Raw genomic sequence first — 24,102 nt, 5'->3', positions numbered from 1 at the left:
ATACACAAATATATTTAAACATCAAAACACGGGAAATACAAAAGCGGTAAAAAAAATGCAGGAGAGGGAACACTCTCCCTAGCCAACCTGGGCTTGGCGGACTCTGCCTAAAAGGAGTGCAATCATCCCGATATGGGGCGGCCCCATGTCTCGAACCTAGGGGACCTATCATGTCCTAAGTTGGAGGAGAGGGAAGGCTATATAGCAGATGGAAATACTAGGCAAACGTTACACAGTAGCTAGCACAAGAAAATTGCTCATCCGTTCACCAATACTGCTTTCACTCTGTCTCCCGACTCCGGTTACCACTTGCATAGCTTTGTTGCTCAGTCCTCAGCGGCTACAAGCAAAAGTTAATTGAAGAAATTGCTATTGCAGAAGTGGATATATCCAGAAGCCTTTATTCCAACTAAGTGCAGCATAAGAAACAAGCAGATGCTTAGCATCTGCTTGTTATATACTGCTCTTCATTTGATTAAAGGCTTCTGGATATATCCACTTCTGCAATAGCAATTTCTTCAATTAACCTAGGCAAAAGTTAATAAGGTCTGCAGTAAAAGTATTACCTCTGGTACTTATCTGCAGATGACCACTGCCACACCAGACCCCTCAGGCAGGAAAGTAACCAGCACTAATATAGAGGCGGACCCAGAATATATACACTTCCATTATGGTTGATTGGCTGGCTAGGGAATAAGCCAATCAGTCAATACAACACAGGAGACATGGTAGCAGGGAAGAGAAGAAGGGTACATTAAACACTGAGGGATTCCCGATAAACAACACCAAAAAGAATTTCTGCAACGATAGAATACACAGAGGGCTTCCTGACAAACGACTCCTAAGGAAAATTGTGCGTCACCACCCCACCTCCACTTCATAATATCAGCGAGTGTGTTGCAACATTCTGACCACCTCATGGCTCATGGGAGACAGAACTAGAGGTAGGTACAGGTCCTAGAGGTCGGATCCGCACCAAAGAGACTTATATGGCAAATCTTGTGGATATGCTATAAAAGACCTGATGGTAATACTGCCTTAAGACCAAAAATGCCCTTTACTCAACAAGACTGTACCCAAAGCAACGTAAAGTATGAACTGTTTCCTAAGCTGAGAACAAAAGGTTGATTCCCCTCAGGTAGCTGAGAGCTTGGGGCAGTGACCAGAGGCTGCAGTCAGCATTCCCTGATCACGTGAATACAAGGCAATGGAAAAGTTAAAATTCTTCCAATTTCTTCTACTCTCACTGTTCCGATCAGTGAGAGGGGATGAAATATTGTACCAAAGGCCTCTGTGAATGTCCCCTGCCACCAATCTTTATCCCCTTCCCCTCCCGCTGGAGACCTGCACGTGTCCGAGGGAAAATGGCGGGTGCATGCACAGAAGCTACATGAAAATCTGCTTTTGCCAGCAGTTGGCACATAGCAACCACCAGGGACCATTGTCATTGGTCCCTGGTGACATGTATTGCTGTGATACACCTATGATGTGGATCAATGTCATTTGTTTAGTGAATATAGCACAGGATTAGAGATGAGTGAGCATACTCGTCCGAGCTTGATGCTCGTTCCAGTATTGAGGTGCTTGAGATGCTCGTTACTCGAGACGAGCACCACGCGGTACTCGTCTCGATTAAACGAGCACTGACCATTGAATTCAATGGAGCCAGCAATACAGCCGGCTCCATTGAAAGCAATGGGCTGCCGGCGAGCGCGGGATGAATTTTCGGGAAGGGCTTAAAAATATAAACCTGAAAAATATAAACCTGAAAATCATCCTAAAATGTGTAAAAATAAAAAAAATATATATACTCACCTTGTCCCGGCAGACAGAGTCCAGCCGCGGCCGGCCGGCAGTTCTCCTGAACTGCTGTGAGTAGTATTCAGCAGCCGGGGATTTAAAATCCCCGCCTGCTGAATGAGCTGCCTCTGATTGGTCACAGCCTCACCAATCAGAGGCAGCTCTCACTCACCCATTCATGAATTCATGAATGGGTGAGTGAGTGCTGCCTCTGATTGGTTCAGCGCAGGGACCAATCAGGGGTAGCTCTCAGCTGTCATTCAGCCACTATTGTGGCTTAATAGTGAGACCTCGGAGCCCGAAATGCAGCCCTGCATGTTGCTCCTCGCCTGCCCTATCCATTTCTGTGTTTTTTACATGACTTTGGTGATTTGCTAAGATTTTCACAAATGAAAACCTTAGCGGAGCACCAGTCATATACAAAAATGCTTGAGTCGCCAATTGACTTCAATGGGGTTCGTCACTCGAAACGAACTCCTGAGCATCACTGAAAGTTCGACTCGAATAACGAGCACTCGAGCATTTTGGTGCTCGCTCATCTCTACACAGGATTAATGCTGTTTATTTTACTCCCCTCTCTGAATGTGTTTGTGGGTTCAATAGAACCTAATAGCTGAGTTATTCTACCGGGGATTTCCGCCGCGGGGAACGCAGCAGAAATCCGCCCGTGGGCATTAGCCCTTAAAGAAAGTATCCCTCATCCCCCTGTGATACTTTTCAAAATGGGGTAGTTTATTGGGGGTTCCTACTGTTTTGGCAGCTCAGTGGCTCTATGAGTATGCAATGGGTTCTGAAAAACTTTCCTGCAAAATGTATCTTTTGAAAGCCACCAGCTGCTCCTTTCCTTTTGTGCCCTGTTATGCGTAAGATCAGCGCCACAATGGGTATATTTCTGAAAACAGGAATATCTATTTTGGGGTGCCCATCCTTATTTTCATGTGCACTATACAAACCTGTCTTCAAGATTATATTATATATATATGCAAATATCTGAAAGATGGTGGAATGTGGGTTTTTTTCCATTTCTCTCCCCTTAGAATTTTTTAAAAAGTTTTTCAGTACATTAAATAGTACCATTAAAAATACAACTTGTCTAGCAAAAAACAAGCCCTCAGGCAGTTCAATCGATTGATAAATAAAGGAGTTAGGATTTTTTAAAAGGGGGAAGGAAAAAACGAAAATAGAAACAGCTGACAGGAATGAACCTTTGCAATCTTAGTAGGAAAGCAAAATGTTACATTTGTATGTCTCCTAAATTGCTCAAAAAAACGAAAAAGTTTTTAAAATGTGCTTCCAGAATAAAGTAAACAAATGGAAATATATATCTCACCAAAATTTCTATATTATCTTTGCACACATTTGACATATTGCAGTTGAAAATATGAAAAAAAATGACAATTATTTAAAAATTCACCGCAATTTTGGTGTTTTTAATAAATATACACAAATTCTTTTACCACCTAAATGAAGTACAACATGTGGCCAAAAGAACTATGTCAGATTTACTTGGATATACAAATCCTTTACAGAGTAATTCTATGTTAAAGGAACACATTAGATTTCCAAAATTTGGCCTGCTCATTAAGTCACAAACGGGCTCAGTCACTAAGGGGTTAAACGGATACGTAATAATGTCAGTTGGTAAATAAACATCTCGCTTGGTTTGTTTATGTATGTTATTATTATTTGATTTTTGATTTACTTTTCTGTTGTCTTCGTGTTTCTACTTATATTATTCCAAATTCTCTAAAATCAAAACAATAGGAACACGCGGTAACAAGAATAATACGCGTTATTACAATCCGTCATGCACAGATCTGGAAGAACCAGTTGTAGCTGCTCCACATCATCCCAGTCACTCTCCTGGCACACTGTTCATAAGGACTGTTAGGACTGAAGTGTGATTCATTTTTATGGAATGTGTTTGGGAATGTGAAGACTCTTCATTATTTCCTCTATATGTGTCAGGAGACACATGTGATGTTCTGCAGTACAGTATGTTTGTACATCCACACTGTGTACTGTACAAATGTGTAATGCGCTGCTCACCAAAGTGCTGGACCACAAGGGGATGTGTACAGTGCGGAATCCACAGCACATTGTGTCACCAACGAGCGGCCGCACAAAGGCGTAAGCGCATATACGTATATGCGTTGTGCGGGGAACGCAATCGTGGGCAATCGCGTCCGTATCGCTGTTTTTACCATACTTTTTATTCTACTGTACTTTTATTGTACTTTTTTGCGCTGGTCCCAGAGCGGTCCCGGCAGCATCATCTTTTATTTGGCAAGCCAGCCAACTTAGTAGGCGGGCCTGCTGACTAAGTAGGCGGACCAGCTTACTTAGTCCCAGGTGTTATGGATTTTACGCGCAAAATCTCACATTTCCGTGCACGATTTTGTGCTGCCAGGCTTTGCCCACCAAAATACAGCATATGAAGAAACTAATTCAAATCAGTTGGTTCTATTCGCTGCGTATTCCAGACGCAGATTTTGCGGGCGCAAATGCGCACGGAAATATGCCCGTGTGTGCAAGCCCTAAAACAACAGCAGAAATCTACAGCTAAGCCGTGTATTTCTGCTACATATTTTGCTGTGGATCTACACACAGGTTTAGCCCTGTTAATGGCCAAATTTCCAACACGATTTCACGCAAATTCGTATTAATTTCAGGCACAGCTCCCATTGAATTCAAATACTGATTCTCAGTAAGGGCTTCTTCAGATGACCATATGTGCAATGGCGCATGCTTCAGTGCAATGTATTTGCGCAGTGAACGAGGATGACATGGTAGATTTGTGCGCATTTCATCGCACGATACTATACTTTTCGTACACACAGGGCCTGTTCACATGTGCGCTTAAAACACCCCCACCCTGATGTAAAATAAAAAATTCCTATTAACGAAACATTATGGGCAAGATTTACTAATGTGGGTGTTACACTTACCAGTCTAAGGGCTTCTTCAGATGGGCGTATAAACAACTGCGCTCGCTGCTACGGAGCATAGTCGCGCCTGAACAAGGCAAAAAATTTTCTTTTTGCACTATTCCCCCTCGAGTTTAAAAAAAAATTTGGGAACATAGGTCTTGCCCTAGCCTTTTTTGTCGTACTATTTACAAGCAAGAATACCGCTAGGGAAAATAAAAACCATTGAAATCAATGGTTTCGTCTCGTCCCGTTATGCGGACATGATAATCATGGCCACACAATGGGATCAATCACGGCCATCTGTTTAGGAAAAGTTTATTGAGGCGCATTTCTCCCTGTATGGCAGAATTTGAAATATATGTGTGCTATGAACAGCTTCTACTGTGTTTCCCCAAAAATAAGACAGTGTCTTGTATTAATTTTTGTTCAAAAAGGTTTAACTTTTTTACATCTATAGCTGCCTGGACACTATTTAAACTGACTTTTTAGTTAACTGTTAGCAGGGCTTAATTTTGGAGTAGGGCTTATATTTCAAGCATCCTCAAAAAGCCTGAAAAATCATTTTGCATCCTCAAAAATTCTGGAAAATCATGCTATGTCTAATTTTCAGGGTATGTCTTTTTTTTCAGGGAAACAGGGTAGCATAAATTATAGTAACTCTGTTGTTTTGATGGGAGTTCCTGCCCCTCTACTTAAACTCTACCCAGCCTATATCCACTTTTACCACAGATTTGCTGTAGATTTCTTCTATCACCATATAGCAGGTGAAATCCCCGGTAGAATCCAAACCAAATCCTTGGCAGGTATGGTGTAGAATTTTAAATCCACAGCATATAGGGAGATGTGCAAAGACTTGTTATAGTACAGATATTGGTGGCATATCAGTAGCTCCAATTGTACTCACCAATTGCTAAGAGGTGCTGCGTCTCTTCTGCTGTCTGTACTTGACTTTTTGCAATGGCTACATGGTAGACCACTGGCTTTAATGGGCCAACCATTCAGTCACTTTCCTAGCACCATTGCTACTCTCTTCTAGTCATTAAAACCTTAATTATCTTAGGGTCCTTTTACGCCCTATTGGGGTGTTCAAACGCTGAACAGTCTTCCCAATAATTAGCGTTCCTCTGCTTTTACACAGAAGCGATAATCACTCACTGAACGAAGGCAAAAAGCACCAGAAATCTCTTACGGCCGCCCACCTCCATTCAGAGTAAGCAGGCAGTCATTCATAGATGAAAGCCCACTTCCATAAGGCGATTATCGTCAGGTTCTTATGCTGGCATTAAACAAACGACGGCTGCTAAGTAAATCAATTATTGTTTGTTGTTCCATCATTGTCCTCATTTACACATATTCATAATCCAACTATTACCTGAACAATCGTTCCGTGTAAAACAGCCCAAAGTTGTACTTTCCAACCATCATGCCAAATTACTATAGTAATATAGTATCACTATACACATACCCATATTAACAGTTGGTTAATGATAGGAATGGGACAGGGGTTTCTCCATATCTTCAATATTGACTTTACATTAAAAAGGTCCTAAGACTGTGTTAAATAATGACACATGTAATTAGAATCTTAGTTATTTGAACCTGTGCGTCCAGAAATGGAAAGGATGATGGGGAGGAGCGTTCTCCTAACTATTACACGGCACATGGAAGGTATTAATTATATCATATTTAAGCTGGCTGCTAAGTCACCTGCCTTCATTATAAAGGAATAACCTCGGGATCTCTGGAAGCAATCCGTTCTCATTGGGATACCTAGGCGGAATACAATATCTTCAACCTGTATGGAAACAGAGCTAGGCTAGGTAAGCTTCAGAGTCTCCATATGGATCAAGCCTTGTGTTGGCTATTGATACTGTATTTTATGAAACATTGGCTGTTATTGTGACTTTTAATTCAGCTATAGAGATCATAACATAGATATAGTATCTTTCTTGTCTGTCCTGTTGTTCATACAGTCCCTCTTCTTTAGTACTTGAAGTATACAATTGGTTTTAGAATCTTTTTAGATGGTGGACCTTGTGTTGTGCCTTAAGAGTTATGTTCTTTGTAGTACACAATAGATATTGTACATATAAATATATTTATATATTTGTCTTTATATATCTATTTATGTTACATTGATGGAATAGTGAGTAGATGTGGAGGCAGCGAATGAAACTTCTGAGGACTCTGGCTGACACTTATGAGAGCTTTTTGGCCGGCACTTGTAGCCTGCTCTCTATTCTGCGTACATGCGCAGTACTGCGCATGTTTGTATATTGCTGAGTTGTATCAATCATTGATTTGGGAATATTGGCGGGTATGTTATATGTGGTATGTTATATCGTTTTGTTCATACAAGACGTTACTGAGGTATAGGCTGACGTTTTTTTTTACTAATCTGGGTAGTTTTCCTATTGGAAAGACCAGACTTTGAATGATTGGTTCCAAGATTCATTTATACAGAATGTAACCATAGTTTTAGGTCAAAAACCGCTGCAGTGAGATGTTACATTTAAGTCCACTGCAAAATATTATCAAGCCTACATACAAAGCTAGGCTGGTTTCAGGCGAATGTATGAAAATATGGCCGTAATACAGATCCATATTACGGATGTGTTGCAATAACCATTACATCTCTATGTCAACAATTTTTTATCTATACTTACCTCCCTATTTTTATTATTTTCTGTTGGGCAATTACTGATCTGTATTTGCCCAGTAGAAAATAATTCAAAAACAGAGGCGAATACGCAAAAAAATAGATCATGTTGCGTTTTTGAAAAATGGCCGTGTGATTCGCCCTATAGATTTACATTAGCTTTGTATTACAATCCCCTCAACATGGACCTAATACATAGCAAAAATACGCCCGCCTGAAAGCGGCCTAATGGTTTTTGGTGTTTTTAGTGTTTTTCGGATCAGTGGCCTTATTTTAAAACACAGCGTGCTCTGAATATGCTGTTTTTTTCTGACTTTTTTTTACCCTATGGGCTTTACTGTAGGACTTTACAAAAGCCCAGAAAAAAAAAAATCTATCAAAAACACAAGAAATAAATAGAGTTTCTAAAATGCTTTTAAAAATGCAGAAAAAAATAGTGTGTGTGAAGAACTGCTAAAAGTGTCTACAAAACCCACGTTGGCATCCACAGCTGGAAGGGTTCTCTAGTCCGTAGATAGTATACAATAATCATAGCGGATCTAGGGCCTGAAAAACCGCCTAGCCTAATTGACTATATAAGGTCCATCTACTGTCCGTGAAATACACAGATAGCATACGGACGAGAAATACGCTTTTGTGAATGGGCCCTAATATACTGTAAATGATATATGGTAGGGCGACCTGTTACAGATTTCAACTTGTGACCTGGAAATTAAAGATAATAATGAAGGGAAAAATAACAATAACTCATTCAATCAACATGAAGTAACAAAATGCGGATGTATTAACATATGTTTTTTAAAAGTATCTGATCGCTAGTACATCTTCACTTCCTCCAGTCTGCATACAAGGTAACACATAATGTGACAAAAAATAAAAGGTCAGAAACGCTATACTTTCTCCTTAGGGAGAGCACCTAGACAGTGAGTGAGTGAGTGAGTGAGGAGACTCCTCTGGGTAATATGCAAATAAGGGAGATGGAACAATACCTCCACAGTGCCACCTGTTCGAAGGCAGCCTTCCTTCAAGTCAATGTTAGACTCTAAATTCCCAGTCATTATCACAAGGCTTGTATAAAGAGTTTAACATTGACTTGAAGGAATGCTGCCTTCTAATAGGTTGCGCTGCAGAGGTATTGTTCCATCTTCCTTATTTGCAAAGAATAAAAGTAAACTATGTAACACTTTGTATTTGTATTGTGTATTGAGACCTGATCTTTAGCACATGGCCATGCAGGTAGACATGTGACAGAATGACTGCAGACTAGACCAGACCGGCAGACAAGTGCCACCGTCAGTCATAGTCATCTTTATAATGAGTCCTATAATTATAGCATTGTACATGGCACGAGTAACTATGAAAAGCAAGATCATGGCTGTTGTGGTTTGGCAGAAAAGATAACATAACCTTAGGGGAATCAGCCTGTTAAAAAGTTTTCTACTTTTTGTGTGATGATAGGAGTGTGATCATGCATAAAAATCAGAGCACCGGAATAACAAGTGGCTTTGCCTGTGGTGATCAGAAGCTCAAGCGGCTTTTCTAACTTCCACCTATGTAATGACAGCTGGAGGCAACTGATTGACATGGGCGATACCATTGCTATAATTTTCTCTATTTCCTCACATGATCACATAATTATAGGACAAAAATGATACTGATTGAGTTTTTGAAATGAAGTATGACTGGCGAAGGTTCATTCCTGCGACGCTCATGGTTGTCCCTATCCAAAGAGGTCACAGTACTCTCTGAGAAGACAATTGGAAAATCTAACACATTTATGTACTGTAGGAACATTAGTGATCCGACTCCGGCTCACAGCTCTCATAAACAGTATATTGTAAGACTTATTTATATCTAGAGATGAGCGAGCACGCTCGGACAAGTCAGTTACTCGAGCGAGCCTCACTCTTCTCGAGTAACTGTATTCTTGTCTGAGCATGCTCGGGAAGGGGACAGCGGGGGAGAGAGTAAGAGAGATCTCTCTCCCCCGCTATCCCCCTCCACCCCCAAGCACGCTTGGACAAGAATGCAGTTACTCGAGAAGTGCGAGGCTCGCTCGAGTAACTGACTTATCCGAGCGTGCTCGCTCATCTCTATTTAAATCCCATTTTTTATATAGTGCCAAACATAGAAAAAAAGGAAAGAAGTCCTCATGTGTAGATTCATTTGGAAGTTAACTGGGGTACAAACCACTCACCTTACTAATCTGTGGCACAGGCATAGCACGATCAGTGTGTTATTAAGGGGTGCAGCCCGTTCCTCCACAACGACCTGGTCAGCAAGCCAACTACTAGGCTCATACATCAAGACCCGGGGCTCTAAACTGGCACACACACCAGACGGAAAGGTAAGTGTGCAGACCTTATTCCAACAGCAGAGACAATTGCAACACATTTCAAGGCCAAACAAGCCTCTTCATCAGGTCCAGCCTAGAAACACATTGTAACTGTCTTCTCTCTTGGCATAAAGTCTGTATAATTACCTTTATAGCCAAAGATAAAATTTGTGTGAGCATCCGTTTGGCTTTTAGAGATGAGCGAGTATACTCGCTAAGGCTCATCCCTAAAGATTCGGGGGCCGGCGTGGGTGACAGGTGAGCTGCGGCGGGGAGCGTCCCCGAATCTTTAGAGATGAGCGGGGAGATACTCGGCTAAGGCACTACTCGCTCGAGTAATGTGCCTTAGTGAGTATACTCGCTCATCTCTATTGGCTTTAGAAGAAATAAAATGAACATTGATTTACTCTACATAAGAATATGTCAACGCTCTTGGAGTGCTGACCATCTGGTGAAGCACACAGAGCGCTGTATAGTATAAACTAATTGAATGATGCAAGGTTTTGTACTTGATATTTCTGTTTGGTTGGTGCACACTCGGCTTCACATATTGTTGGCTCTTTTTGGATTTTTTTGTATGCTTGATTGTCAATTAGCATAGAATAGGTGAAATATACCTGGACATTGGGGCTGACAGCTGTAGCATGAATCAAAAACCTTGATTCGGGGCAAAAGTAAAAATCTACAGTGTATATCTATGATTGAACTTACCATTCAAAAGATCCTCCAATGGGCCCCATCTCAGACAGTATAATAAGGCACATTCATAATAAGACCCATGAGCACTTTTTTAAGGGGTATTATATGTTTTAGAATGTATATTATTTTTTGGTCTGTACGCACCATAATAATAGCAAGTTAGAGAAAAAAACAAAAGTAGCGTTTTACAACAGTAGGAGAAGCTCCTAGGTTGGGGCAAATGTAACTTACACATTATGTATGTATATACCGTATAGCAATTGAAGCTTCCTTTTTAGAATATAGTCTCAAATCCCCTACACAGATATAAAGTAAAGTAATGAAAATGTTCCTGCCTGCTGCCACCACTAGGGGGAGTTTAGGTAGTAACTGTATACAAATTATACATTGAGGGTGACTACTCACTGGAGTTTTTTTTCCCCTGCGAAATTCGCAGCATTTTTTTCCCTGCAGGGGTCTATGGGACTTGTAATGTTAAAATCGCGATCGCGCAAAATCGCAATTTACTGCGATTTCACTGTAAATTGCGATTTTGCGCGATTGCGATCGTTGTGTCTAACAGCACTGACATCATGCAGTTTTCGTTAGGATCAGCAATCTGTTATCAGGAATCCACAGCAGGATACAGGAGTAAAGCCTGGTTTAGACACAACAATTATTACTCAAAAAATCTTTTGAGCGATTTTTGAGCGATAATCGTGTGCTTTTTAACGCAAGGGGATCGCTCAAACATTGAGCGATCACCTTGCGCTCTGAGCCGGGGATGCAGAAGACAAGCGGCCCCGCTTGTCTTATGCATCCCCCGTTCAGAGCCCTCGGCTGTATAACAGCCAAGTGCTCCGAACAGAGAACAACTGGATGCAGAAAACAAGCGGCCCCGCTTGTCTTCTGCATCCCCGGCTTAGAGTGCTCGGCTGTATAGGAGCCAGTCGCTCGGAGCAGAGAACAGCTGGATGCAGAAAACAAACGGCCCCGTTTGTCTTCTGCATCCCCCGCTCAGAGCGCTCGGCTGTATAACAGCCAGGCGCTCCGAGCAAAGAACAACTGAATGTAGAAGACAAGTGGCCCGCTTGTCTTCTGCATCCCCGGCTCAGAACGCTCGGCTATATAACAGCCAGGTGCTTCGAGCAGAGAACAGCTGGATGCAGAAGACAAGCGGCCCCGCTTGTCTTCTGCATCCCCTGCTCAGAGCGCAAGGTGATCGCTCAATGTTTGAGCGATCCCCTTGCGTTAAAAAGCACACAACGATTATCGCTCAAAAGATTTTTTGAGTAATAATTGTGTCTAAACCAGTCTTTACTTCTACGGGATTGATGAAGACAGCCAAGTGCAGCACTCAGCTATGACCATAGACAGTGAATAGAGTGGCACTCGTGCATGTGCACCGGTGCTCCATTCACTGAGGGGAACTCAGGGTGCAATGTTTTCATGAACTTTGGATCCAAAGTTAACATATATTTAGCATCTATTTTATGGATAAGTGATGAATATTATTAGCAGTACAACAATGTTATAATTTAAGGTCTCATGCACATAGTAATTACAGCAGACGATCCATGTCAGGCTTTTCTGACATGGATCTGCCACAATAGTAAGGAGCGGAAATCTGAGGCTGAGTTCAGAATTCTGTCACAGATTTGCATGTGGATCCACAGGTTGATTCAACCCTATGCAATGAGGCCAAACCTCATGCAGCTACCCAATGTGGTTTCCATACACCAATTGCGCCAAGAGTTGGTGTGTCACTTTTTTTTCTGCTATGCCGATTCTAAGATACACACAGCAAAAATTCTGCACTGTGTAAAATACAATAAATGTACAGGGATGTAAAAATGACATGGATTCCGACTTGGATTTTGGTGCAGAATCCATCCAGTGTGGCAGTCTTACTCTGTTCCTGTAACTTCCATTGACCTCAATAGAATTACAAAAACAGTGTAAGACTACTGCACTCCTCTGTTTCTGTAATAACATGCGAGGTGGTCAGGAAACCAGACGCAAATTTCTCCTCTCAGCCCGGAAATCCAGGGCAAAAAACATATTTTCAAACAAGCTCAGAGTGGCGGGAAAATTAAAGGGGTTATCCAGGAAAATAAAATAAAATTTTTAATGTAGCTTAGATTGATAGGAAAACATTTTTAAAAACTATATTCACCTCATCCAGGGGTGTAACTATAGAGGGTGCAGGGGATGCGGTTGCACCCTGGCCCAGGAGCCTTAGGGGGCCCATAAGGCCTCTCTTCTCCATATAGGGAGCCCAGTACTATGAATAAAGCATTATAGTTGGGCGCCCCCATTCCAGGTTTTTCATTGGGGCCCAGGAGCTTCAAGTTACGCCTCTGACCTCATCCAATACCCTGCAGCTCCCATTCCACTGTTGCCTTGTTCCCCTCTGATCTTCACTTCCTGCTGCAACAGCGATGACGTCTCAACACAGGTACATGTGGCTGCTGCAGCTAATCGCCGGCCAAACTGAGCCAGAAACTGGCTGCAGTGATCATGTGCCCTGGTGTCAGTGGCTCTCTGCAGCAAGAAGTAGAGTCCAGCGGGGATCAGGCCCCAGCGGAATGGGAGCTGCAGGGGAGTGGGTAAAGTAAATATGGCTTTTTAAAATGTTTTTTTACCAATCTGAGCTGCTTTCAAAATGTTTTTTTTCCAGGATAACCCCTTTAATTGGTACAAAAAGACTTCCGGCTTTCTAGACAGAAGGTCTAAGCTGTATATTTCAATGTTCTGAAGCAAGAGCTGCAACACAGAACTGTGTAAATCACACTGCAGCTGCTGAAAAACCTCTTTAAGGGTATGTTTACATGTAGCAGAAATGCTGCGGAATCCCCGCAGCTGAAAATTCTGCAGCAAATTCCGCAACACTTCTGCATCCAAAATCATTGGTGTGGATTCTAAATCAGCTGCATATGCACAGCGGATTTCAGAAGACACAACGCTCCCCTGCATCACCTGTCACTTCTGCATCACCTGACGAGCGATGCCGCGCTCATTACAGGTCACTGGATACCTGGGAGCACTGACAGTGAGAAGACTTCAGAGGTGAGGGGAATGCTGTATCGTCCGACTCGAAATCAGCTGTGTATCAGATACGCAGCTGATTTCGAGTCAATTCCCGCACCAGTGATGCAGATTTTGACTGCTTTGGATGCAGAAATGCTGCAGAATTTGCCACGGAATTTTTCACGGCAGAAATTCTGCAGCATTTCCGCTAAATGTAAACGTACCCTGAAGAGTAGGGAGCACTACATGTCAGTCAATGAGTGGATGGTGCAGGGGAGGGACATTCGTACAGATGTAATCTGTGACAGACTGCTTCTGCAGGAAGAGATAAGCAGTGTGCATGTGGCACCACTGATCTCTGTGTGGTTCAGGTCAGGTGTTTACTAACATCAGAATCTAACATATACAGAATACGAAATATTAAAAAACATGTATTGTAATGGTAGAATATCCATACACAAAAAGACAGGCAAGAACCACACGATGTAAAACATATTTACAGTTTATAATCTAATCTATCTCATATTTATCTCATATCTACATTATCTATCTATCTATCTATCTATCTATCTATCTATCTATCTATCTATCTATCTATGGCCACCTGCAGACGGCCGGGTCAGATCCGGCAGCGAGAACTCTCGCCGCGGGACCCGACCCGAGCGCCTGCAGAGAGCAGCGCGTACTCCTCCGCGCCCCGCAGCTCCAGATCTTTCATGTGCCGGCTGCACAGACCGGAGCCGGCAGCCAGTGAGTGACATTGAAATAGAGCATGCTGCGGTCTGTTTGCCGCGCGAGATTTTGCGCGGACAAACCGCAGCCGTCTACCTAGGATTGCGTTTGCTAACGCAATCCTATGGCAGCTTCCAAGGGCGGAAATTCTGCGGGAAATCCCGCAGCTGAATTTCCGCCCGTCTGCAGGCGGCCTATGTCATATCTATCCATTCTCATATCTATCTATCTATCTATCTATCTATCTATCTATCTATCTATCTATCTATCTATCTATCTATCTATCTATCTCATATCTATCTATCTATCTATCTGTCTATCTATCTATCTCATATCTATCTATCTATCTGTCTATCTATCCCATATCTATCTATCTATCCCATATCTATCTATCTATCTATCTGTCTATCTATCCCATATCTATCTATCTATCTATCTATCTATCTATCTATCCCATATCTATCTATCTATCTATCTATCCCCTATCTATCTATCTATCTATCTATCTATCTATCTATCTATCTCATATCTATCTATCTATCTATCTATCTATCTATCTATCTCATATCTATCTATCTATCTATCTATCTATCTATCTATCTATCTATCTATCTATCTATCTATCTATCTATCCCATATCTATCTATCTATCTATCTATCCCCTATCTATCTATCTATCTATCTATCACTATTATATTGGTCAAAGTCTCTACCAATGTCGAACTTCTGTTTCATTGTTCCTTCATTTTTTTCATGACATTTAACCCATCATGTCCCAGACAGTAGATATTACAACACGAAGAGTATGGTATGTTGTATAATACGCTTTGTACCTGGTTCTTGGTATGTTTCGTGTTGTTCCAGTGGTTGCATCACTCTCAGTAATCTCTAGAATGAATTAGTCATTGTTTTTCCTGCTACAAAACTGTCACATCAGTAGCGATTGTGTTCTGTGTGCACTCAAATGTGTGATGCTGCTACCTGTTCACTGTAGTTGAATCCTGCTCCTATTTGTACCTGTCACGCATCAGCTATATGAACTGAAATAACGTAATATACATTTAATAGAAAGGCAGCAGATTACATGTAAAGAAAGTTCTAATGTTGCTGTCTGTCCCTTGGTGATGAGCTGTGCAAGGTTATAGTATCAAAAATAATAAGAATGGCCGATATAGGAAAAAGAGATCTAATAATCGAATGTTTTTCCAAATTAAACTATTAAGCCTCTTCTAAAATCATTAGAAGTGACCAAATACATCCCTATTTCCCTCTAATAAAAATACATAGCAGTCACTACAAGTTATAGTCTACATATAGTGACAAGTATGCAGGTCAAAACATTTAGCTACAAATGTGATATTTAATATTTAAAACCATTAATTTCAGTTCACAAATATCTCCAAATTGACTTGATTACTACTACTAATAATAATGATTTTCTTACATTTTTGGTATTTTGTACCTTCACTGAAAATCCCTCTATGTAAAATGTTTTTGCAAATTCATAAAGTTTCTTTCACATTCTCTCCAAAGTTGTTTCGATGTTTCCATGTCATTAAACTAATGTGTTTTTTCCTGTTTGTTGCAGAAAGATGAATAAAAACGAAGGAGCGCCACTCCTGGCCAAGGACAGGATTCCTCCAGGGACTCCTCCCAGGACACATAAGCTTCAAGACAATGGGCTGAAAAAGAGGTAAGCTTATGGCAATATCAATAATATCATAATTTTTGCCCTCGCTCCCCTGTTTTTCGCCGCTCTAGGCAGATGCAAAATTTTAAAGAAGTTCTTCACAAAGATTTAGTCTGACATACATCTAATAAATGTAGTAAGAAATAGAAATGTGGTCTGGGCAGTTCTCAGGCATGCAACATACATGCAATGTTACAGTACTTGTAACTAAGTGTCCCTTTGTACAGGCCGATTCTCATCCCAAAGTCATAAGAACCCATTGACAAAGTATGTCAATCACATTTATTTACACAGGCTGGGAATTGCTGGTAAGGGGACAAATGATTGTTACTATGATTGAGCATCCCCATATGTACAGTAAACCAGCGAGCATTTTTATGCTTACTAAAAAGCAACATTCTGTTGGCTTGTTTGTCATTGGTTGTTATCTCTTTACATGGCCCAATAATTGAGCGAACGGCTATATAAGAAGGCTTTAACCCTTTGCAATTCAATTTTGGATTCAGGGTTTCCTAGGGGGCTTTCTCTTTCTGCCATTAAACAATGGCGCCATCTGCTGGCTAGAGTCAGTACTGCGGTATGGGACATGCTGGAGAGGCGCCCGACAATAGAGCGGCCAGTAATATACAATAAGAATACCCTGCCGGACGTCTTCCGACATCGGAGCTGTTCAGCCTTCAGTCAGAATGTCTTCAGACGTCAGACAGTGAATTGGAAAGGGTTAATGCCCTGTCCACTGACTGTACTCAACTATCTCTGTCAGTCTCATTGACTGTAAATGGAACAGCAGTGCACATGCATGACCACTGCCCCATCCAAACGAGGAACTCAGTACCCCAATTTTCATCAGAGGGGGCCCAGCGGTCAAACCCCCAGCGATCATATATTTATCACCTAACCTGTGGAAATGTTCCTGATTGGTATGCTAAGGCTGTAATCCATACTTAACAGTGCAATTTCTCACCCATAGGCTATGATGGCTTCAATTTAATGTATACATCATAGCTATACACATTAAATGGATGCTACTATAGCCCACTAATGACGAATGTCACTATTAGGGATCCATTACAGACATTCATTATCCACAGGCTATTATGGCATCCATTGAAAATATGTAATTAAAAGTTCATGATTAGAGATGAGCGAGTATACTCGCTAAGGCACATTACTCGAGCGAGTAGTGCCTTAGCCGAGTATCTCCCCGCTCATCTCTAAAGATTCAGGGAGCGGCGGGGGAGAGCGAGGAGGAACGGAGGGGAGATCTCCCCGCCGCAACTCACCTGTCACCCGCGCCGGCCGCCGAATCTTCAGAGATGAGCGGGGAGATACTCGGCTAAGGCACTACTCGCTCAAGTAATGTGCCTTAGCGAGTATACTCGCTCTTCTCTATTCATGATATGTGCATTTACCTACTTGGGACTCCAAGCAATCCTGTGAATGGGGATCCAAAGGTCCCTGCATGAATGGAGCTGAGGACGTGTGCACAATCTGCAGCGCAGCGGAGCACATGCACATCCTCTGATCCATTCATGCAAGGAATCGCCACACCTCTGCCTATTCTCAGGATCAGTGGGAGTCCCAGCGGTCGGACCCCACCAATCCTAAAGTTATGTTGTGGTAGGGGATAACTTTGGAATTTAGTACAACCTCTTTAAAAGAACATATACTGGCATACCTTTTTCAAATCTAGCCTTCATCAAGCTTGATGAAGAGACCTACATAGCTTTGAAATCTTGCTGTAACACCATTCCTTTTTATTAACCATTAAAGGGTGTCATATCTACAAGATGTTTTGGTTTCTCTTAGGGCTCCAACCCACCAGCGATAGGTTTTCCTGTGACGCGAAAATGAGTGAAGACCCATGATTATGAAACCAATGATTTTCAATGGTTTCATACTCATTTGCGCTGTGTGGGGCCAACAGCAGCAGCGCTGGCCCCATTGAAAACATAGGGACTACATTGCATTCACTTGACACAGCTGTGACAGCTAGGGGATGAAGGAATTCCATGCCACAGCTGTGGCAGAGGTCCACAATGCTTTCCATTGCTTTCATTGGGGCCAGCATTGCTGCTGCCGCATTGAAAACAGTGGGCTGCAGGCCACCACCGCAGCGATGATTTTCAGAGAAGGGCTTGCAATATAAGCCCTTCCTTGAAAATCATGCCTATCTGTAAAATTAAAAATTAAAAAAATGTACTCACCTACAAAAGCTGTCCAGCTCTTCTCTCTGGCCCCGGCAGTCATATTCTGTCTTCTGGAGGTTGGGGATTAAAAGATCTCTGCCTCCAGAAAGTCCTGCCTCTAATTGGCAAGACAGCCCTTTTAGGTGAGTTAGTTTTTTTTTAAACTTTTTTTACAGCTAGCCATGATTTTCAGGGAAGATCTTATATTTCAAGCCCTTCTCTGAAAATCATTGCGGCGGTGGTGGCCTGCAACCCATTGCTTTCAATGGGGCAGCAGCAGCGTTGGCCCCATTGAAAGCAATAGGATAGCATCGTGGACCTCTGCCACAGCTGTGACAGCTGTAGCAGGGGATTCCTTCATCCCTGTGGTTCCCTCGGGGATGAAGGAATTCCCTGCCATAGCTGTCACAGCTAGCGCTGCTGCTACTGGCCCCATTGAAAACAATGGGCGATAGCGCAGGTTTTTCTTAACGCTGTGAGGCTTGAGTGCACACAACGCAAATGAGTATGAAACCATTCAAAATCATTGCATCTTCACTCGCTCTCGCATCGCAAGAAAACTTATCGCTAGTGGGTTGGAGCCCTTATTAAGAACAGCAACATTTACTATAATTCAAGTCATAAAGTTACATACAGATGTGGTGTGGACTGTTTTCTAACCCTAGCAAACCTTTAGGCCGCTTTCACACAGCCGAGAAAATTGCGCAAGATTTGTGCATTGCGAAATGCACAAATTTTGCACAAGTATAAACCCCATTCTTTAAATCATGGGTCATACACATGAGTATTATTTTTCCCGGATCGTGGCGCTATCTTTGGGTGTTCCCTCGGAATACTTACATCTCCAATTGTTTTCAGTGGGGCTAGCAAAGCATTGCACAGCGTGCGAAGTGCCTGCGAGTGAGATGCGATGCCTGGTTTCCCATTGGAACAAAGGGAACACTCCGCGATCCTCCGCCACAGCTAAAAGCCGCAGTGAAGGATCGCTGCTTCCCTGAAGTGATGCGAGGTGTTTGTAACACCAAAACACCTTCCATCTGCGAGGACATCGCATGTTAGCGAGCGCGACATTGAACCTAGTTTGACGGCCCGATATCGCACTAGCCCTGTGAAATTAGCTTTAAGATTTATTTACTTAAGACTCTACAACCTAATTAAAGGGGTTTTCCGGGCAAAATACTATTGATGACCACAGGATAGGCCATCAATTTCTTGATTGGCTAGGGTCTGTCACTCTGGACTGATCAGCTGATTGTGCGCCTGCGGACAGCGCTGCAATTACACAGGGGTCGGAGTGGAATCTACTGCTCTGACCCCTTTTTAGTGGCTGACACTTGTAACTGCAAGCGCAGCTCTCATTGAAATCAGTGGGAGCCTGACTGCAATTACAAACGCCGGCCACTTCACAGAGGTCGGAGCAGAGAGTTCCGCTGCTTCCACACCAACCCCTGTATAATTGCAGTGCTGTCAGCTGGCGCAAAATCAGTGGCAGACCCCAGCCGATCAGCTATTGATGACCTTTCCTGAGGATAGGTCATCATTAGTATTATCCCTGGAAAACCCCGTTAAGCAAGGAACATATTATCATATTGTGGTACTTATGATGTATACAGTATTTTAATTTTAAATATATAATGCCAATATAAGCAATATATACAGTACATGTCATATATACATGTCTATTAGAGATGAACGAGCACGCTCGTTTAAGGTCTTTTCGAGTAACTGCTTACTGTTCTGAGCACCATGTGGGGGGGCGGCGGGGTGGAGCCATGGGGAGCAGGGGGGGGGGGGGAGAGAGAGAAAGATCTCTCTCACTCTACCCCTGCCCCTACCCCCACATGGTGCTCGGATGAGTAAGCTGGAGTATCAGCCTTAAACAAGCGTGCTCGCTCATCTCTAATGTCTATCTCTCATCACTATGAATTACAGTATGTCATTTATATAGGATGAAGTTTTACATTTACAATAATAAAAATTCTATTTTGCCAAAAGCACGCAGAATCTTAAGCAGGAACCAAAACTATTTTATAATTGCTACATCTATTCTTAGGCGCATTAATTGTATGTATCATAAGTAACACAACTGGTTAGAGTAGTCATATTGGCTCTGCCCTAAATTATAATACTCAGATTCACTCTGCTTCCTTTATTACAAGGCATCTGAAGTGTTCGGGCTTATAGTCGATGTCCTGTTCAAGTTGATACAATATTTTTTTTCCGTTTTTTTGTCCACCATTCTTCCACAATGTCGCACTTCGTTCTTGAACCCTTACTAACAGATCCCTCTCTCTGCAGTGACACCACTGATTTCCCGGTTGTGCCAAGTAAAACTTCATTCCCGGTGTTTTCCAGACCGATGGATTCAAACATAAACTCTTGGTAAGTACCAGTATTTAGAAACATATAGCAATTTTACATTTTCCGTAGATTTAATACATAAAGTTGCTTTTCTTTGTACTAAATTTGTATGATTGCGAATTGGATGCTGATGATACTAATATTTATCATAAATATATCTGAAAATGTAGATACAATGATGCTAAATATAATAATGGTGACATATCCAAAATGGAATTACCATTTGTTACAAAAATATTACTTTCTGAACGTCCACTTTTTGACCCTATTTTGTTGGGGACCAATAATTACATTATCTAGGATACATTATGTATTAAATATTATGATTATGCTGATATGTCGATAGGACATAGGAGTCCAACATCTGGGACTCCATAAGTATCCCGAGTGAATAAGTCTTGATACCTATTTGGAGGGATGGTCGAGCATGTACAGCAACCTCTCCATTGAAGTCAATGGAAGTTTCAGTGTTTTCCTTATGTGTATGACATCGGGTAGCTCAGCATAGAAACCTTAGCGATTGATAATATTTTTATAAGGTATGATACAATATAATGTCATCGTTAGTCACACAGTAATTGTCAGTATATTTAAAATAACCACTTTTTTAAAAAGTAGGTGGGGCTTAGTGATAGGGTGCGTGGCCACTACCACCCCATCATGTTTACTATTGATTATGGCAGAAACTGATATACATTATAGCTAAAATCTATGCCTGTTCATAGCTAGTGTTGATTTCAGATTTTGGGCATAGACGCCCAATGAGTCACCAAATGTATTAAGAGACTTACATTAACCCTTTCCAATACACTGTCTGACGTCTTCCTATATCCTGATTGAAGCTCGCACAGCTCCAATGTCAGAAGACGTCTGACAGGGTATTCTTACCGTCTATTGCCAACCACTCCACTGTCGGAGCCTCTCTGGCGCACACACACTGGCTTTAGCCAGCTGATGGTGCTGTTGTATAACAGCTAAAAGAGAAAGCCTTTTAGGAAACCCTGAATCCAAAATTGGATTGGAAAGAGTTAATACATTTGTTGCACTTCACACTAGGGCAATTCTTACTTACATTAGTACATTGTAGTGGAGTTGTGGTTATGCATTAAATGTTAAGTGAGTGTTTGCTATATCTGTATATAATGAATCTAAGTTCATCTGAACTTGTATACTTTCTAGTTGTTTTTATAGGACTTACCTAATATACTTCACTGATCAAAATCTGATACCAGAGCAGGACAGTTGAATGCAAATCAGACTTCTAGTTATCGACTTATTGTCGCTCCTTTCCCCTCCAAGAACCTAAAACCAAAGGCTTATACCCTGGAAGCTCTTCCTGTAGCTAAAATTCTTGCTGCTGGTATCTACCACTAGGGGGAGCTTAAAAGCTTACTGCATATTATATTAATAATTGAGTTTAATTGTGGGGAAGTGACAGGTTCCCTTTAAGGTGACCCTCCGGTCCCAGAACAAAATTTGTCCAGGAACTGGAGGGATGGAATTATATTTTCTGCTGGTGCTCTCTATGGTTGTCGTAGCGCAGATCTCCTGGTTCCTCTCTGTAGTCTTCCAAGATGGCTGTGTCTCTACCTGATGCACACTACATCAGTAGTTTGAGCAGTACTGGCCAATCAGAGCAGCATGTAGTGTATTAGACTAATGTGCTACAATTGTAGTGTTCAGCGGTAGTCAGGGGGGCACCACTGCCATCTTGGAAGGTACCACCAGGTCCAGGGCACCAGGTAATATAACTTACCCCTTATGGTCCCTGAACAAATTTAGTGTTGGGACTGGAGGGTCGCTTGTGCAGTAAGTCTCCTTTTTATTATTTAACTCTAAAACTATTTCTATGCAGATTTGGAGCTGTTTTAGAAAAACTAAGCTTCGAACATTACAAATATATATTAAATAGATTATCCGGGACTTTTTTGATTTTTTTCTGTTGGTGAACTGTCCTTAGGATAAGCCATCGATAGTGATCAAGATCCTCACCGATCAGCTGGTTCCCGATGCTGATGCCACTGTGGAAAGCTTTCTGTAATGACAGCAGCGCCTGGAATCAGATGATCAGCGGGAATCCTGAGTGATGAACCCCCACCGATCTTTATTGATGACCTGTCCTGAGGATAGCTCATCAATAGAAAAAAAAATCAAAAAGTCCCAGACAACCCCTTCAGGGCTGAGTCAGACGAGTGAATTCATACAATCGTGCACACATAACCATGCGTCTATTAGAACCATTGGTTTCCTATGATGTGTTCACATGTCTGTGTTTTACAGGCGTGCAAACGTGTGCACTTGCAAAAGATAGGACATGCGTGCACATAGGTCCATGCTGTGCATCAATATTCCCCACAGGGGGTCCCCTCATCACTGAACACTGTTACAGCACTGTCACAGTGTTCAGTAATGATAGCACTCCCTGCGGGGAGTAAAGAATCCCCTGCCACAGCTTTCACAGCTGTAGCAAAGGATCGCTCTGTTCTCCCATTGTTTTTAATGAGGCCACCGCTGCTGCCGGCAACCCCATTGAATGCCATGGGCTGCCGGCAACCCCTGCAGTGATTTTCAAGGAAGGGCTTTAAAAATAAGCCCTTTCCTGAAAAATCATCCCTAGCTTGTGTAAAAAACTTTAAAAAAATATACTCACCTCTCCGCCGCTGTCGTGGCTCAGAGCGTCTAGCGGCTTGGTCCCCCTGCACTGCTCTGAAGCTCTTTCAGCAGGCAGGGATTTTAAATCCCTGCCTGCTGAAAGGGCTGTATCTGATTGGTTGAGCGCTCAGCCATTCATTGAATGACAGCTGAGCGCTGCCTGTGATTGGTTACAGCGTTCAGCTGTTCATTGAATTATGAGCGCTCAGCCAATCAGACACAGTCCTTTCAGCAGGCGGAGACTTTGAATCTTCAGAGCAGTGCAGGGGGACCAACCAGCTATACGCTCCAAGACCCGACAGCGGCGGAGAGGTGAGTATATATTTTTTTTAGTTTTTCACACAAGCTAAGGATGATTTTCAGAGAAGGGCTTATATTTAAAGCCCTTCCCCGAAAATCACTGCAGGGGTTGCCTACAGTCCATTGCTCTCAATGGGGTCGCCGGCAGCAGTGGTGGCCCCATTGAAAGCAATGAGCACGGAGCTTCGTTCACAAGTGTTTTGGCACGTCCATGGACACGCGGATTTGTGCGCGCAAATGCCCGCTCATGTGAACGAGGCCTCAATCAGCACAGAATGCTGGATCTAATTAGATTAAATATACAAAACTGCGGTCACGAGCGGACATTCCCTGTACAGTTTCTTTTTTAGGATAATAAATCAATCTATTCAGACAATATGAAGGATTTTGGTGCAGTTATGTGTTGCTAATGCTGAAGTTACTTATTTAATCTCCAAAATAAATTAATACATTTATAGATATAGAACGTTTTTTTATATTTTTCAACCCTAAATAGTGACAGCAGAAAGAGTGAGGATATCGATTCTCCACAAACCCCTCCAGAAGTGACAGACTATTTGTTAAAACGGTATAATAATGGGTAAGAGCTTTTTCTGTATGATACAAGTTAAGGTAATGATATATAATAATCGGAGCTTCTTCATATATATATATATGTTATTGGAATACTATTCTGACTATCATGACCACAAAGATCACCATAATGTATGTATTTCTTTGGACTTTTCCCCACTTTTTTTGCCTAA

The 24,102-nt window shown here is 42.0% G+C and overlaps 1 protein-coding gene across 3 annotated transcripts in view; it reads left to right on the top strand.

Annotated features, from left to right (window-relative positions):
* Positions 1 to 6,461: 6,461 nt before the first annotated feature.
* The window catches only part of TRPV3 (transient receptor potential cation channel subfamily V member 3), a 35,736-nt gene continuing 18,095 nt past the window's right edge, over positions 6,462 to 24,102 (top strand). The window contains exons 1-4 of one of the 3 annotated variants that reach the window (XM_066599484.1): positions 6,462 to 6,550; positions 15,753 to 15,857; positions 20,342 to 20,425; positions 23,853 to 23,936. In XM_066599484.1, coding sequence (XP_066455581.1) covers positions 15,757 to 15,857; positions 20,342 to 20,425; positions 23,853 to 23,936 — 269 coding nt within the window. In that variant the 5' untranslated portion in view covers positions 6,462 to 6,550; positions 15,753 to 15,756. Of the gene's footprint in view, positions 6,551 to 15,752; positions 15,858 to 20,207; positions 20,426 to 23,852; positions 23,937 to 24,102 lie in introns of those variants that run through there. The other 2 variants (XM_066599486.1, XM_066599485.1) reach the window with 2 other exon arrangements.

The sequence above is a fragment of the Eleutherodactylus coqui genome, chromosome 4 (assembly GCF_035609145.1).
Source record: "Eleutherodactylus coqui strain aEleCoq1 chromosome 4, aEleCoq1.hap1, whole genome shotgun sequence".
Taxonomy (NCBI): domain Eukaryota; kingdom Metazoa; phylum Chordata; class Amphibia; order Anura; family Eleutherodactylidae; genus Eleutherodactylus; species Eleutherodactylus coqui.
Note: the sequence above shows the minus strand (reverse complement) of the source record. Positions and strands in the feature narration are given on the sequence as shown.